The sequence below is a fragment of the Chamaea fasciata genome, unplaced genomic scaffold (assembly GCF_029207755.1).
Source record: "Chamaea fasciata isolate MVZ Bird 193981 ecotype frontalis unplaced genomic scaffold, bChaFas1.0.hap1 SCAF_1, whole genome shotgun sequence".
Classification (NCBI taxonomy): domain Eukaryota; kingdom Metazoa; phylum Chordata; class Aves; order Passeriformes; family Sylviidae; genus Chamaea; species Chamaea fasciata.
In genome coordinates this window covers 136078733-136091943 of record NW_027094086.1, presented here as the reverse complement: position 1 = coordinate 136091943, position 13211 = coordinate 136078733, and the positions used below count along the sequence as shown (strand labels likewise).

The following is a 13211-nucleotide window of genomic DNA, read 5'->3' as shown; positions in this document are numbered from 1 at the left end:
GTGCAGGCTACAGTAACCTTTGGAACAAAAACAAGTACTAAAACCCAGGGATAAATATACTCTAACAAACTTTAATGCAGCATTTTTGACACTTAATAATGAAAACAGGGTTTTTTTCCCAGACAATCATCACAAAATCTTCCTGGAACTAAACTCAACTGGAAGTCTATCTGTTTTAGCAATCCATAAATACGATGTTTTTTTCATCCCACATTAGATAATCTGGAAACAATTTTCTGCTTCAAATGATATTATGGTAACACAGAGCTGATCTTGTCCTTTGCCATGAAATCTAGGAAAGTATGTTGTTAAGAGGGAGAGGGATGTTCCAAGATAGGAGATGATGAAAAACGAATGAAATACTGGAATCAATTGCACAGAACACATTATTTTTCATACGGTAAAAGCATTAAGAATGTGAAGAATCTACATGTGCTCTGGAGTTACTCTGTTAGAAACCAGGCAGATTTTTCCTGCAATCATTTCGCTGTAATACCCAGACTTGTTATGGCCATTAGCATCAAACATTTCAAAAACAGGTGTCTGAAAGGAGGTGCCTTTAAGGTATTAAATAACCTGATTTTCGGAGGTGCTCAGACTGAAGGTGGTGGGAGGCAGCACGTTCCAGCACAGGCAGGGAGGGATGCAGATGGCCTGGTGGTGGGGCTGTAACTTGGGCTGATGTGGCTGGAGGGCTGGTGGTCCAGATCCGTCACCCAGTTCTGTCACCACAAGGCCCCAGAGGAGCAGGGACAGGATGTACAGTGGACCCCTCTGCCTCCAACTTCCTCTGCTCCAGGAGGGAGAAAAAAATGCTTTCCTCAAGCTGTGCCAGGCCTGGGTCTACAGCATTGCCATGACAAAAATTGTGCATTTCTGGTACTCAGCACTGTGTTTTCTACCCCTCGCTGTGCTCACTGCTGTGGGGAGGTGAGATGCCAACAGCCTGTCCCAGCAGCTCCGCCTGCACAGGGCAAGCCAGAGTCCCATGGATGGGGCAGGCCAGGGTTCCCAGGCATGGGACAGGCTGGCACACCAGTGACATGGGAAAGACCAAGGCTCGCAGGGCACAGGACAGGCTGGCACTCCAGTGACACAGGGCAGGCCACAATGTGGAGCACTAGGACAGACGGTCAGGCAGAACAGAACAAACTGGTGCCTCTGCTTGCTGCCACCAGAAGGGTTGCCCGAGAAGAGCCAACCCGTCTGCGCTACCCGATTAATTTCTCTGATAAAGCTGCATCTCTCCACCACCCAGGAAGAGCAGGGAGGGTCCCTTTTATAGCAGCTGGGAAAGAAATGGCTATTTTATCAGCCCGAGCACAGAAAGGCATTGTTTCACATTGTTTTCCTGTGAATGCTGGGCGAGTCAGAGGTGGCAGCATGGTGGGGGAGGAAAGGAGGGGACAAGGTCAGAAGAGACGCCCAGCAGAGCTCTGTCAGACTTGGCTTTGGCTTCTCACAGACCTTTGCCAGGAAGGCAGGGGCAGGCCACTTGCCAGCCCTCTTCTCCCCAGCAGCCTGACCCACAGCTCTGGCTCTGGCTATGTCCAGGAACTGGGGCCCTGCCTTAGCATCTCACTCCCTAAATTCAGCAAAGCCAAAGCAAGCCCTTGCTTCTCTGGGGACCATGCATGATACATCAGATTTCATCACCTGATTTCTTCCTTACAGCTTCACTTATCTTTCATGTTACTCCTTCTAATGCAGTTAACTGGAAGTAATTCCAAGAAGGGGTACAGCAGATTGCTGAATTGGTATCCACTTGTCACAGCAATGCTATTTAAGCGTGACATGTTACTTGCATGTTACTTCCTTTTCCTGGGGACATTTTTAATATCACTGAGAAGATACTTCATATACACGCAGAATAAAATGGTCTGTGTAACTGTTCATTCATGTTCCTGTCCAACCCTAGGCTGTGTGCAGCATATCACCCACAACAGATGTACTCAAACACCAAATCTGCACCATGAACTAACTGGCACACCATCCCGGAGAAAAAAATTTCAGTGACTTCCTATTTTATAGTTAAGCTCCAAATAAAACAATGAAAAGGCGGTCAGAGACAGAGGAATACGTGTCTTTCTACATTACCCTATGATAGAAACATTTCATTACCATTTTTTTTAATCTCACTGGGAAAAGAAAGGAAACAGAAGGAGGCTGTCTTTCCCAATGGCTTTCCTAGGATCAAGTGAAGGTGTCCTAGACTTTATCGCAAATTCCCCCAAAACAGATGAGTGAGTGTCCTGGAAGGGTGGAAACCAAAGATTAGCAGAATTCTTCTATATTCTGCTTTCTTCCCACAGAAAGATTTACACAGGTGAATATTTCAGTCCCCTAAGGAGAAGATTAAACTCAAACCTTCTACACCTTGAAGCTAAAAGGGAAAAGGAAGCTCTGAAGCACACCAGCTGATACACTATTCGACAACCCTTATCACAGAGCCTGCATCTCATCTTCCTACAAACAGCTCCTCTAACAGAAAGAAGACAAAATAAAGTTTACCTTTCCTCCATCCTGTACTGGTCATTTGACTGCATTTTTTCTGCCTGGTTATTCAACACGTCACAGAGGAATATGCAGTTTTGTTTTTTATCCATGTCCACGTCTGAGAGAGTGTATTTGTAAAGCCCCTCTCATAAAATGCTCAGTATGTTGCTGGAATCTCTCACTGTTCATGACTTTACAAAGTAAGGCCATTTTTCCTAATGCATAGAGTCTATCCATACTTCAACATATCAAACGATAAAGCGGTTTTGTGGGGGAACAATATCTAAATCTACAATGGCCATTACACTTTAGCCTTGAACTGCAAGCCATGAGCCAATGACGTGATCATATTTTTTGCTCAATCCAGCTATAATCTTTTCTCACTAGTGTGGCATAAAAACAAGAGGACGAAAGTTGTGTTCAGGCAGAAGAGAACCATAATACACCTCGAAAATGCTTTTGGAGGACAAGTATTCTATAGAGTTATCTTGCTTTTTTAGAGTAGGAGCATTTATTATATACATATTTAGCACTATCAAATAATCTAGAATCTTGCAACATGTGATATAAATGCAAGTATTTTAAGTTAAACAGCATTTAATCTAATGCACTCTTGGATAAACAGCTTCTTTTCTAATTTATCAACATTTCAACATCTGCTTTGCCTGTAGTAACTTCCAGAAATGTCCCACAAGCTACATAAATGAGCCATCCAAAAATATGACAGCAAATCACTGTTTAAACAACACATGCTCACATACAAAAATTTACTCGTTCTTCCAGTCGACCTCAGATTTAAGAGATGATGACCCTTTGAAGGTGACTGTATACCTGTTATAATTTCTAATATTTTTCTGCGCATGAATACCAACATATTTTCTTTCTTTAAATCTCCATGTTGTAAAAGAGCTTTATATGGCACTCTTCTGGTAAATTAATTGTTAGAATTTCATCAATGCTTTATACCACAGAAGTAGTTATCTTGTAAATAGCTAAGGTAAAACAGTTACAAGAAAGCATTACATGAAGCAATTAAATCCCCCTCAACTCTGCCTTAAATAACAGGCTTGGTGAAACTGGCTTCCGCAGTGTTAAATTAAAATGGGAAACTCCAGTAGAAGAGCTCAGAAACACCAGTTTTCATCTCTTGTAGATCCAAATCTGCTGCAGTTAATGTTCCAAAGGTAATGGAACCATTTTCTTTAACAAAACCAAGATACAGTCAATGAGAGGTCTTATCTAAGTACCCAACATATTCTGATAAAGTACAGAGATATCCCAGTTCAGCCTTGGACTGCAAAATTGAAGGAGAATTGAGATGGGAAGAGAGATTAACCTTTACTTCTGACATTGTCACTATCCCTTTCAATCTTTCCCGATTTATACTTAAACTTCTGTTGTCCTGAAGTTGTTACAGTGCTACTTTGAGGAAATTTCCATAAAGTCATGATACAAGAGATGTTTTCTTTGCTCTCAGCACACTCCACTAAGGGATTAAGGCAACAACAGTGCTAAGACGATGGGCTTGGTGCCTGCAGGGTCCTCAACCTGCTCCTGAATGAGTCAGGATGCAGAGTCTCTCTGCCACAGTGCAGAGATGAAAAAGACCTCTCTCCTCAGTAGCTCCAAGGCTAGAAGCTCCTCTGTCTGCCCACAGCTGACACCTCTGCATGCGGGCTGACTGAACACACTGCCATGTGCTTTCCATGGCCTGGCTTTCAGGCTCTTGGCATCAGCAAGTGGATAACACACACAACAGAGCAGCCTACACCTCATTTTACCATGATAGGAAGAGAATGAATTCAGCCCTATCTCTAAAATCCCCAAAATAATCTTTCTCACAGAAGCCCATAATGTTTATGGGGGTAAAAATCTAAGTCCTACACAACAAGGTAGAGGGATACCTTTCTGTCATTGTGTACATCATCCTTTAGGTATCCGTAACAACCTTCAGTCCCTGCTGAAGCAGGAAAACAGCACTTCAACATGGATAACCTCTTGTTTAGTTTAGTATGGTTTAAACAGTGTTTGCTTTCAAACTTTATGAAATTATTACAAAGCTAAATTAAAGCTTAGAGCATTTTGTGTTTGTAGAACTCAAAGCCAATTCTTAATATTGCAGTGGTTAGAAAACACCCCAATTTGCATGAATTGCTTTTGATATTTATAATTATTTTTTAGAAAGTCACACTTCCTCAAGGTTAAAAAAAAAATCAACCCGTAAAGACAGCTTTCAAAATTATTCTTTCAGTGCCATGTGACTAATAGACATCATGCTGAATTTTAAGGTCATGTATTTATTTTGAAGTGCAATTATGCAAATGCTGTTTTCTTCATTGTTAATATATTCTGGGACCAGGATTAAAACTCCTGGTGCAAAACTCCCTTTTAAGGAGCTGCAGAACTATCTATGTAGTTGCTCTTTATCCATTCACAAACACACAGCCTTGTGCATGTCTGTGTAGTTCAGTAAACAGTTGAAATGCCCAGAAAGAAGACAGAAACTGCACAAACTGAAAAGTTTTTGGTGCCCTTCCATATTTTCAATCCCTATCATGAGCTTTGCAAAATTTTCCATCTGTAAATGGATTAAAATTGGCAAATTTCCTTCAAATAATTTCCTAGATATAATAATAGTGTCTTCAAATGAAATTTCAAATACCTGCAACTTTCTCTTGGAAACAGACACATAAAACTGCAATTTCACTGACCTTAGATTGTAATATGCCCTACCTCATACTCTTATGTCATAAATAACAAGCTATAAGCCTAGTGTTTTTGTGGGTGGCTGTTTTTTCTTTATTTTCTTCCATTTTTTCCCCATCAGTGGGCCTCATGACCCACTTTTTTTTCCTGGCCAATCATGGTAAGTGGCAACTAATTATTGAGCAAGTTGCTCTGATAGAAGGGAAGCCTAGGGTATGTATGAAGGTCCGTATCTTCCCAGTGGTTAAGGCAATCAACAGTTACCTTTGGCCTCTATGGGCTCAGCATTTTCCAGCTATTCATCTTCACTTCCCTAAAGAGCTCTATAAAAGTTAACAGCACAAACAATACGCTAGAGATTAACGCAGCTCATATAAATACACAGCAACCACCTGGCAGTGTAATGATTTTTCTCTCCCAGGGCAGGGCCTAAGGCAGGAGAAGCCTTCACAGACCCTTGTGTAAATCTGGTCCTTAAAAAGACAGGAGGGATCATTGTCATCATTGCCACAGCACAAAAGTACAACAGTCAGGTCACCAACTACTTGTGATGCTGGAAAAATCAATGGGAACAGTGTTCATGTTTCGATTTCTTCCCTGGGACAGACTTGCTTTTCTCAGCAGTTTCCCCTCAAGGAACATTATTGTAAACAACTGTCCTATTTTTATGCAAATTCATGTTTTACAGGAGATAAGACAGTAATGATAAATTCTTCCCATTTCCTAACACTAGATGAGAAAAACTTCACTCCATAAAGAACCAAAATTGTAATATCAGAGTGTCATTCTTAACGGGGGTGAAATATATTCCCTTATTAGCAGGAACAGAACATCATTTGTTCTTGTAACATGATCTGGCTGTCTGCAAAGAAAAATCCCAGTTAATCATTTTATTTTATTATATTTTTTCCAGTGACTGAAATTTACACAAATGAAAATAACTAGGGATTCATCATGGGCTGACAATACTTTCAAATTAATAATGGATGGTGTCACATCTCTAAATTACTAACTACCTTGACAGACAGCTAATAAACACTGCAGCCGGGTGCAGCAGCCTCCTACACATTACATGTCCCTTGAGTCTTAAACGACAAAGGATGAGCAGATTAGTAATGATTCTCGTTTGCACAAATTAAGCCCCAGCTCCGCTTTACCTTGTCTCCTTGTCCTTGGGCATCGTGGGTGACCCATAGCCAAAAGCCTGCTTGTCCACAGGAGAGGGCATTGCCTCGGCCATGCCTGGGAGGCCGACGGCACTCCGTGCTTTCGCATCCACAAACACAGGCGGTCCCGGCTCCTTTTTGAAGGACTGGCGGCTGGGGGAAGACCTGTCAGGCTGGATGGTGTGGGCGGGAATGTGAGGGCCATGGTGAGGATGAATATCGATCATTCTCATTTCAGCCACCCTGTGGGGTGAGGCTGGAGGTGTTTTAGAGCCAAGAGTGGGCAAATGACTCTCCGGGTACTTCCGTGACTTTTGTCTGTACAAAGATTGCTCCAGCATTTCAGGCTGCATAGAGGGGTTGCAGTAAGTGCTCGATGACCTCATGGCACTGCGATGGTAGGCTACAATGTGGTCGGGGACATCGAGGGGGTGTCCAGAGTGGGGTGCAGCCACACTCATCCTCCCCTCGTGAAACAAGTAGGGGTCACCATACAGACTTTCATTTCGCATCAGGGTAAGGTTTTTGTTGCCCATGTCCTCATCTGGCTTCACGTCCCGTCTCTCCAAAATGGCGCTTGGGCTGGGCGATATAGAGCGCGAGGCTGGCACGCCGGACAGCCGGTCCCTGGGGATGGTGGCGTTGCCTGGCATGCCCATGGGCCGGCCCCCACCATAGGGAATCCTGGACGGAGAGGGAGGCATGGAGTGGGGCACCGGGGTGGAGGGTGGAGAGCTGGGCATGGCATGCAGAGGGTGTGTGGCAGATCCAGGGCGGGAACCACTTGGGCCATCTCGTCCCGTATAAGCAATTTCCCTCTGCATCTGGAAAGAAAAGGAGAAACACCTCAGATATAAAATTACTGAATGAGCAAAACATGATGTGGGCTGTCTACAGAAAATTAGGGAATAAAAACAAACCCTCAAGACAAAATAATTTTACATCTGCATAAATAAAACACTTTGAGACTTCAGTGCCTAATGAAAATAACAACTATAAACAGCAATAAAATGGGCTGTATGTTAAAGGAATATGAGAGGTTTAAAAATGCTTTTACTTATGCAAATACCATCTCACCCTAATCTGATATTCACAGCTACTGAAGCTGAAATCAGGGGTTGCGGTGCCAGGTGTTCCACCTACATATAGGCAGTGACAAACTCAAGCAGTTTATTGATCAGACACACAGGCTAGAGTTCACTGATTCCAAAGCAGGATAAAAATGCTGATGCTCTGGCATCACAAACATACCTGAAGTCGTTAGGCAAAGATAAATATTACAACTAAGTGGCCATTTTCTTCAGTGCAGGATTTAAACTTTTGCTAATGATTTGATGTGGTCTTTATTACACAAACGATACACAAGGCATAGGAGAAAAACACACACTTATTGACTATAATACAGCCAACTTATATGAAGACAGCCTGACCCTATATAACATGTACCACTGCGAAGATAAGAGTGAGGGTTTGTGAAGTACATGCTCAGAAAGTCATTGAACGTTTTATTAGAGTTTTTTTGTAAACAGCAGCAGTAAGGAATGAGCAAGCAAGGAGAAGAAAAGGGAAACTTCCAAAACAAATGTGTAAGTGCTTTGTTAAGAGAGGCCTCAGCAAAAATCTGCAATGGACATGTGCTTTTGAGAGTATAGAACCTCACTGTGGCCAGCTATGACCTCTCTGGATGGCTGAACAGTGTCAATGACAGACAGGAGAAATTCTCCCTGTAAAAAGCATCATGTGTCTGCTCAGGTGCCCTTGGGGTAAGGTGGATGAACAGGGAGATGAAAAAGTCAGCTAAGGACCAACTACATAAGAAAAAAAAATTATAGCTTTTAAAATTCATGCTGACAATTTCAGCTTCCCTCTCCATCACCTCCAAGGGATTGTAGAAAACTGTGTATCATCTCCATGCTCCTGAAGTTACAGAACACAAAAGAATGTACAGTGGGTGCTGCTAATCTGAAATCTACAAAATTTTTTTCCCCTCTCACTCCTTGCTTTTATAATGCGACTGGATTCATTGTAGTTACAGTGATCCATGGCAGATGAAGCAAGAGATTATTCCTGCCCACCACAGGTTTTCCCACTGGGAAGGGACTTGCAGTGCCGGTATATAAACAATAGCTGTTCTTTTCATAGAAGGTTCTGCACTCAAGAATTAGAAATGACATTCCCCAGGGCCAGAGATCAACATTCTGGAGTATCAGGTATTAGAAAGAAGAAAGGAGATAATCTGATTGTGGCCACAGTAATAATAAGTAAGTGTAACAGAACAAAGGAGTGCACTGGGATGTGTCATAAATGAGCCGGATGAAAATTATGAAGCCAAACAGGAACATGGCATAACTTTTTCATTTGCACAGAGAAATAGTCTAGTCCAGAGTTTAAAATAATATAAAATTAAAATATCACTAAACAGTATGAATCACTTTATAACAGGGAATTCAACATTGTTTTCTATTGGCTTGAAGAACCACTGCAACATACTAAGCTATATTGTGTGTATTGACTCCGGCCCTAGGCCAGCAGAACAAAATGACTCCTACTGACTTGAGCAGCGTTGGGATCGTGTCTTCAGGCAGATACTGTTGTTTTATATCAAGAGGAGAACCCAGAGAAAGAAAATCCTCCTAGATTTCTACCGAACAAGCTACACAATGCCCTCTTTAGTTGCTTCAGACAAAGCTACAACAGATGGAATAGTATCTGTCAAAGAAACCATAGCCACTAGGATATGCTGGGCTGCAATGAGAGGAAAATTCCAGTGTTACGTTGCAGAGGAGAAAATTTCCATGGGAAAATTTGAAAGCAACAGGTTTAATTTCCCCTAACTTCTGGACTTCATATTCCTGTATATCCTCATTCACTTCTCATAAGTCAATACAATCTTTCAAAGAAAAATTCCTATTTTCCACCTTAACATCATTTAGATGGAATACTTTAAGATGGAAAATAACTTGAATATGGGACTGAGCTACTGCTTAAAATCTTGTGTCTGAGTACTCTTTTATGCAACGTCATTTACTTTTGCTTTAAAATACTGCTTGGAGTACAGAATCTCAATCGAGGCTCCCTTGGGTTGGGCAGGGCACAAACACCCGGGCACCCAACCCCTTTCTGAAAAGTACACCTGCTATTTTAAGCCAGGACTCAGGCCCTGGGTGGAGTATTCCAAAGGGGAGACTGTTGGAGCCAGAGAGGCCAGGGTGCCCAGGAAAGATTCACATGTGAGCTTGTCCCCAGGAACACGGCAGCTTTCCCCAGGGGATTACAGTGTCTTCTGTCACATGGTTGGTATTTCCTCTCTTTCTGCTTTTCTCTCTTCTCCAGACTCTCCAGATCCTTTTCTAATGGTAAGTTTAAAAATGTGAACAATGGTCTTTTCTTGCTTTCTCATCTGGACCTCTTTGGTGTGATAGTCTAGGCACACTAGTCTCTCTCATACATACTCCACTTTCTGTGCTGTTTTTCATCTTCTGTCCTTCACCACAAAACCCCCATGTTGCTCAATAAAACCCCACACTCTTCTGCATAGGCTGTCTTGAGCCACATGTTCCTGGACTTCGCATGACTCAGGGACAGAGAAAGAGGATATTGGGTTTATCTGAGCCCCTAAATACTGGTGCTGTCACACATAATTGCTTTGAGGGCAAAAGAAGATTTTTTAGTGCAAGCACAGGATCATGTGCTTTTCAACTGCAGCCATGTAATACACTTGCCTGAGGGTGTGGTTTTCTTTAACACATAGCTCTTCCTTGTTCCTACTGCCTATAGAACTTACATCCTTGAAATGGAAACTTGTCTTATCAATCCTTAGGTTAAAATATGGCAAACAGCTAGCAACCATTTCCATATAAAGCATTTGAGGAAAAATCACATCACTGAGAATCTCTCTGTAGTAAAAAAATTACACCATGTTTAAACATGTCCTGTGGAAGTTTTTGGTCAGTCAAACAAGACTTAAGTCTAGAAGATACAGATTTTGCTATTTTTTTTTAAACAGAGTCTCTATATACTAAAGAGTCAATGTTATATAAAAGCGGTCATGCTCTTTATTACCAGGCTTGTTAGCACACTGAATAACCTGCAATATTTTGAAAATGCCTATATGCACAAAGTCAGCAAACCAGTTTTCCATCCACCCAGGTGGGTATAAGGAGCCTTGCTCCTTGTGGCCCGCAGGAGGCCCAGCAGGAGGGGTCTCTCTGCAGGCAGCAGCCAGGGCAGGCGGAGCCGTGCCTGCACACACGGCCGGGCAGTGCCAGCCGGCACCGAGCCTGCCGCTGACTCACCAGCACCGCACCAGCCCTTCAGCTCACCGTGCACACCAGACCTACAGCCTGACTCAAGCCATTATCTGCTGGGATCTCAGCCTGAAACTCAGGCAAAGGGAAAAGTAGGCCAGAGTTTCTGACCTGGCAGCCTTTCCCACTGCTCTCCTAGGCCTCCTCTACATCACCACAGAAAAGCAACTGGCTTTGCCCCAAGATTTTCAGACTGCCAAAATACCTACACAGAGGCATGTTCCCAAAGTGGAGGTAATCCATGCACTCTCTTGGAGACACTGGGGAGTTCCCAACGGACTCCATTAATCACCTCTCAGCCATGTGAAGCTATTACTTTTCTTACTCTTCCTTTGACACCCTGCACTTCCCCGAGGAAAGTGCTCCTATGCTCTGCAAGCTGGCTCACCCAACAGCGAACACAGGACACCTGCAAAGAATTTTATTGAGACCTTGGAGTCTATGATGAAAAAGCTACAGAAGTACTAAGTACTGATACAATATTGTTAAATTAAACTGTTTGTAAAGAGATCTTTCATGAAAATGGCTCAACAGAAAAAAATCCTCTAAAAAGTAAGGCAATCCTTCACTTTTCTAATGAGAGACTTAATTAAAGAACCCTCGATCCAACAACAATAGAATCCATTAGTTTGTTCTCTCTTCATAAAAATAAACCGGTAACTTTACTGTACTAGTTGTCCGAACCCCTCAGCTTCACCATTAGTGAAGTATATGATAACACTTCTGTCATGACTGATCTTTCATTCTAGCTAGATCTGGAGAGCCAAAAGCACAAATCCACTTCTGAAAAAAACCCCAAACACTTTTACACAGTTTTAATATTTCTAAAATAAGATAATTTACAATAAGAAAAAGTGCACTTGAAAATTGCAGAATTGCAATTAACAGTTAAATGAGAATTTTAAATATCTGTACCAAATCTGTCTGAAGCCAAATCAGACATCACCGAGAGGCTGTCACACTTGTCTGTTCTTGCTTTCTCATAGAATGCCTTCTAGCACCTATAAATTTCCCCATTCTATTGAGTCGTTACAGAAAAAAATCATGCTTGTTGCAGTTGTGGGATCTTCCAGCTGCCCAATGCCATATTTGAAAACTTCAAACACATTAGCATAATTTTTAGCTGTTTCTGGTCCGAAACTTTTCAATTATATGTACTTTGAGCAGACAACTCTAATCCAAAAGAGCTGAAACATTTTGTTAAAACATCAGTAAAGACAAAAAGTTGAAAAAAACCCCACCCAGCAGATTTCAGTCAACAGTGATGGTATTTCTTACCAGACATCCCTGGAGTGCTCTACAGCTTTGGCTTTCCAGATTCATAGACCTGGGTCAGCTTGGTCAGAGTCTGATCTGGGGTAGGGACCCCAACTCTTCCATGTTCTCTTGAGTACTGCAGAAGCTTGGTAGTTTGGGGTTACCAAGTAGTGGGACTTGCTGGGGTTTCAATGGCCATCACTTCTTGGCAATGCTTCCAAACTAGAAGTTTACTTGGCAATTTTGGCTAAGAATGGGCCCTCTGATGCCCAAAAAAAAAGATTTCAGACCATGAAACCACTGACCTTGCCTAATTTGGAACGTGGCCTCAGCTGAATCTGGCCCCACAGTACAAGGTTTTAGGAGCTGCCGGGGTTCACAATTGTTTTTCATTATGGGAACCACACGCTGGTAAAATAAAACTGATTTCAAACGTTCAAACTTCCAATGAATGGGGAAGTCCAAGACCCAGCTAGCTGTTCTTAACATGTTTCATGTACATCCATTATTTTTTCCTGGATAATTTTCCAGAAAAGGAGTTGCAGAGCTCCCTAAGAAATCTCAACACTTATAATTAACTTCCCAGTATTAGCGTGCACCTAGGTTTCAGTTCTTTCGGTCTTTTTGTATAGTTTTGGTATATGCCCAGCTGTAAAAACCCCTGTATTATGGTGAAAGGAGAATTGAGATAAAAACTGAGAACATCTATGAAAGAGGAACTTTCTAGGATCTGAGTCCATATATGGTGGATATGTCAAGAGAATAACTGGGTTTTTCTTCTTCCATTTATGCTCTTAATTCTATGGTTTGTTTCTTTCTCTTGATGAACAACACAATCAGTCAATATAATATGTTTCTTAGGATGAGTCTGTGATGGCTAGTGATGGTGAAATCATCCAGTCCTCCAGGTTCTGTGTTCATAGATTACTTTTTATTTTGGCCAGGGTCAGCTAGCTAGAAGTTGACATGAACAAAATAGGAGGACCAGAAGGGAATGCTCACTATCTTAGGAGGTGAAATTTAGAAGACATAAACATGACCCTCCAGAAAGGAGGCATTCTGAATGAACCATAACCAGGTGTTGTCACCATAGTACTGAGTATCACTGTGATATCCAGTCCCCATACCTTTCTCCCAGCTGTGCAGGTATGCACAGAGGTTACTGCAAAAGCACTATTTGATCCTCAAAAGCAGAATTTCTAGGATACCATATTGAAGTTACTAATACATTGACTTGAAGCTCAGACACACCATCATTTCCCTTGCCATGCCACAGAGC

General features: G+C 42.1%; 1 protein-coding gene across 13 annotated transcripts in view; it reads right to left on the bottom strand.

Moving 5' to 3' along the window:
- KIAA1217 (KIAA1217 ortholog) overlaps positions 1-13211 on the bottom strand; it is a 345995-nt gene that overhangs the window by 41303 nt on the left and 291481 nt on the right. For all 13 annotated transcript variants that reach the window (XR_010723303.1, XM_066199028.1, XM_066199083.1 and 10 more), the window contains one exon: positions 6360-7192. Coding sequence is in view for 12 of the 13 variants with exons in the window: in XM_066199028.1 (XP_066055125.1) it covers positions 6360-7192 (833 nt within the window). In the remaining variant the exon portion in view is untranslated. The remainder of the gene's footprint in view (positions 1-6359; positions 7193-13211) is intronic.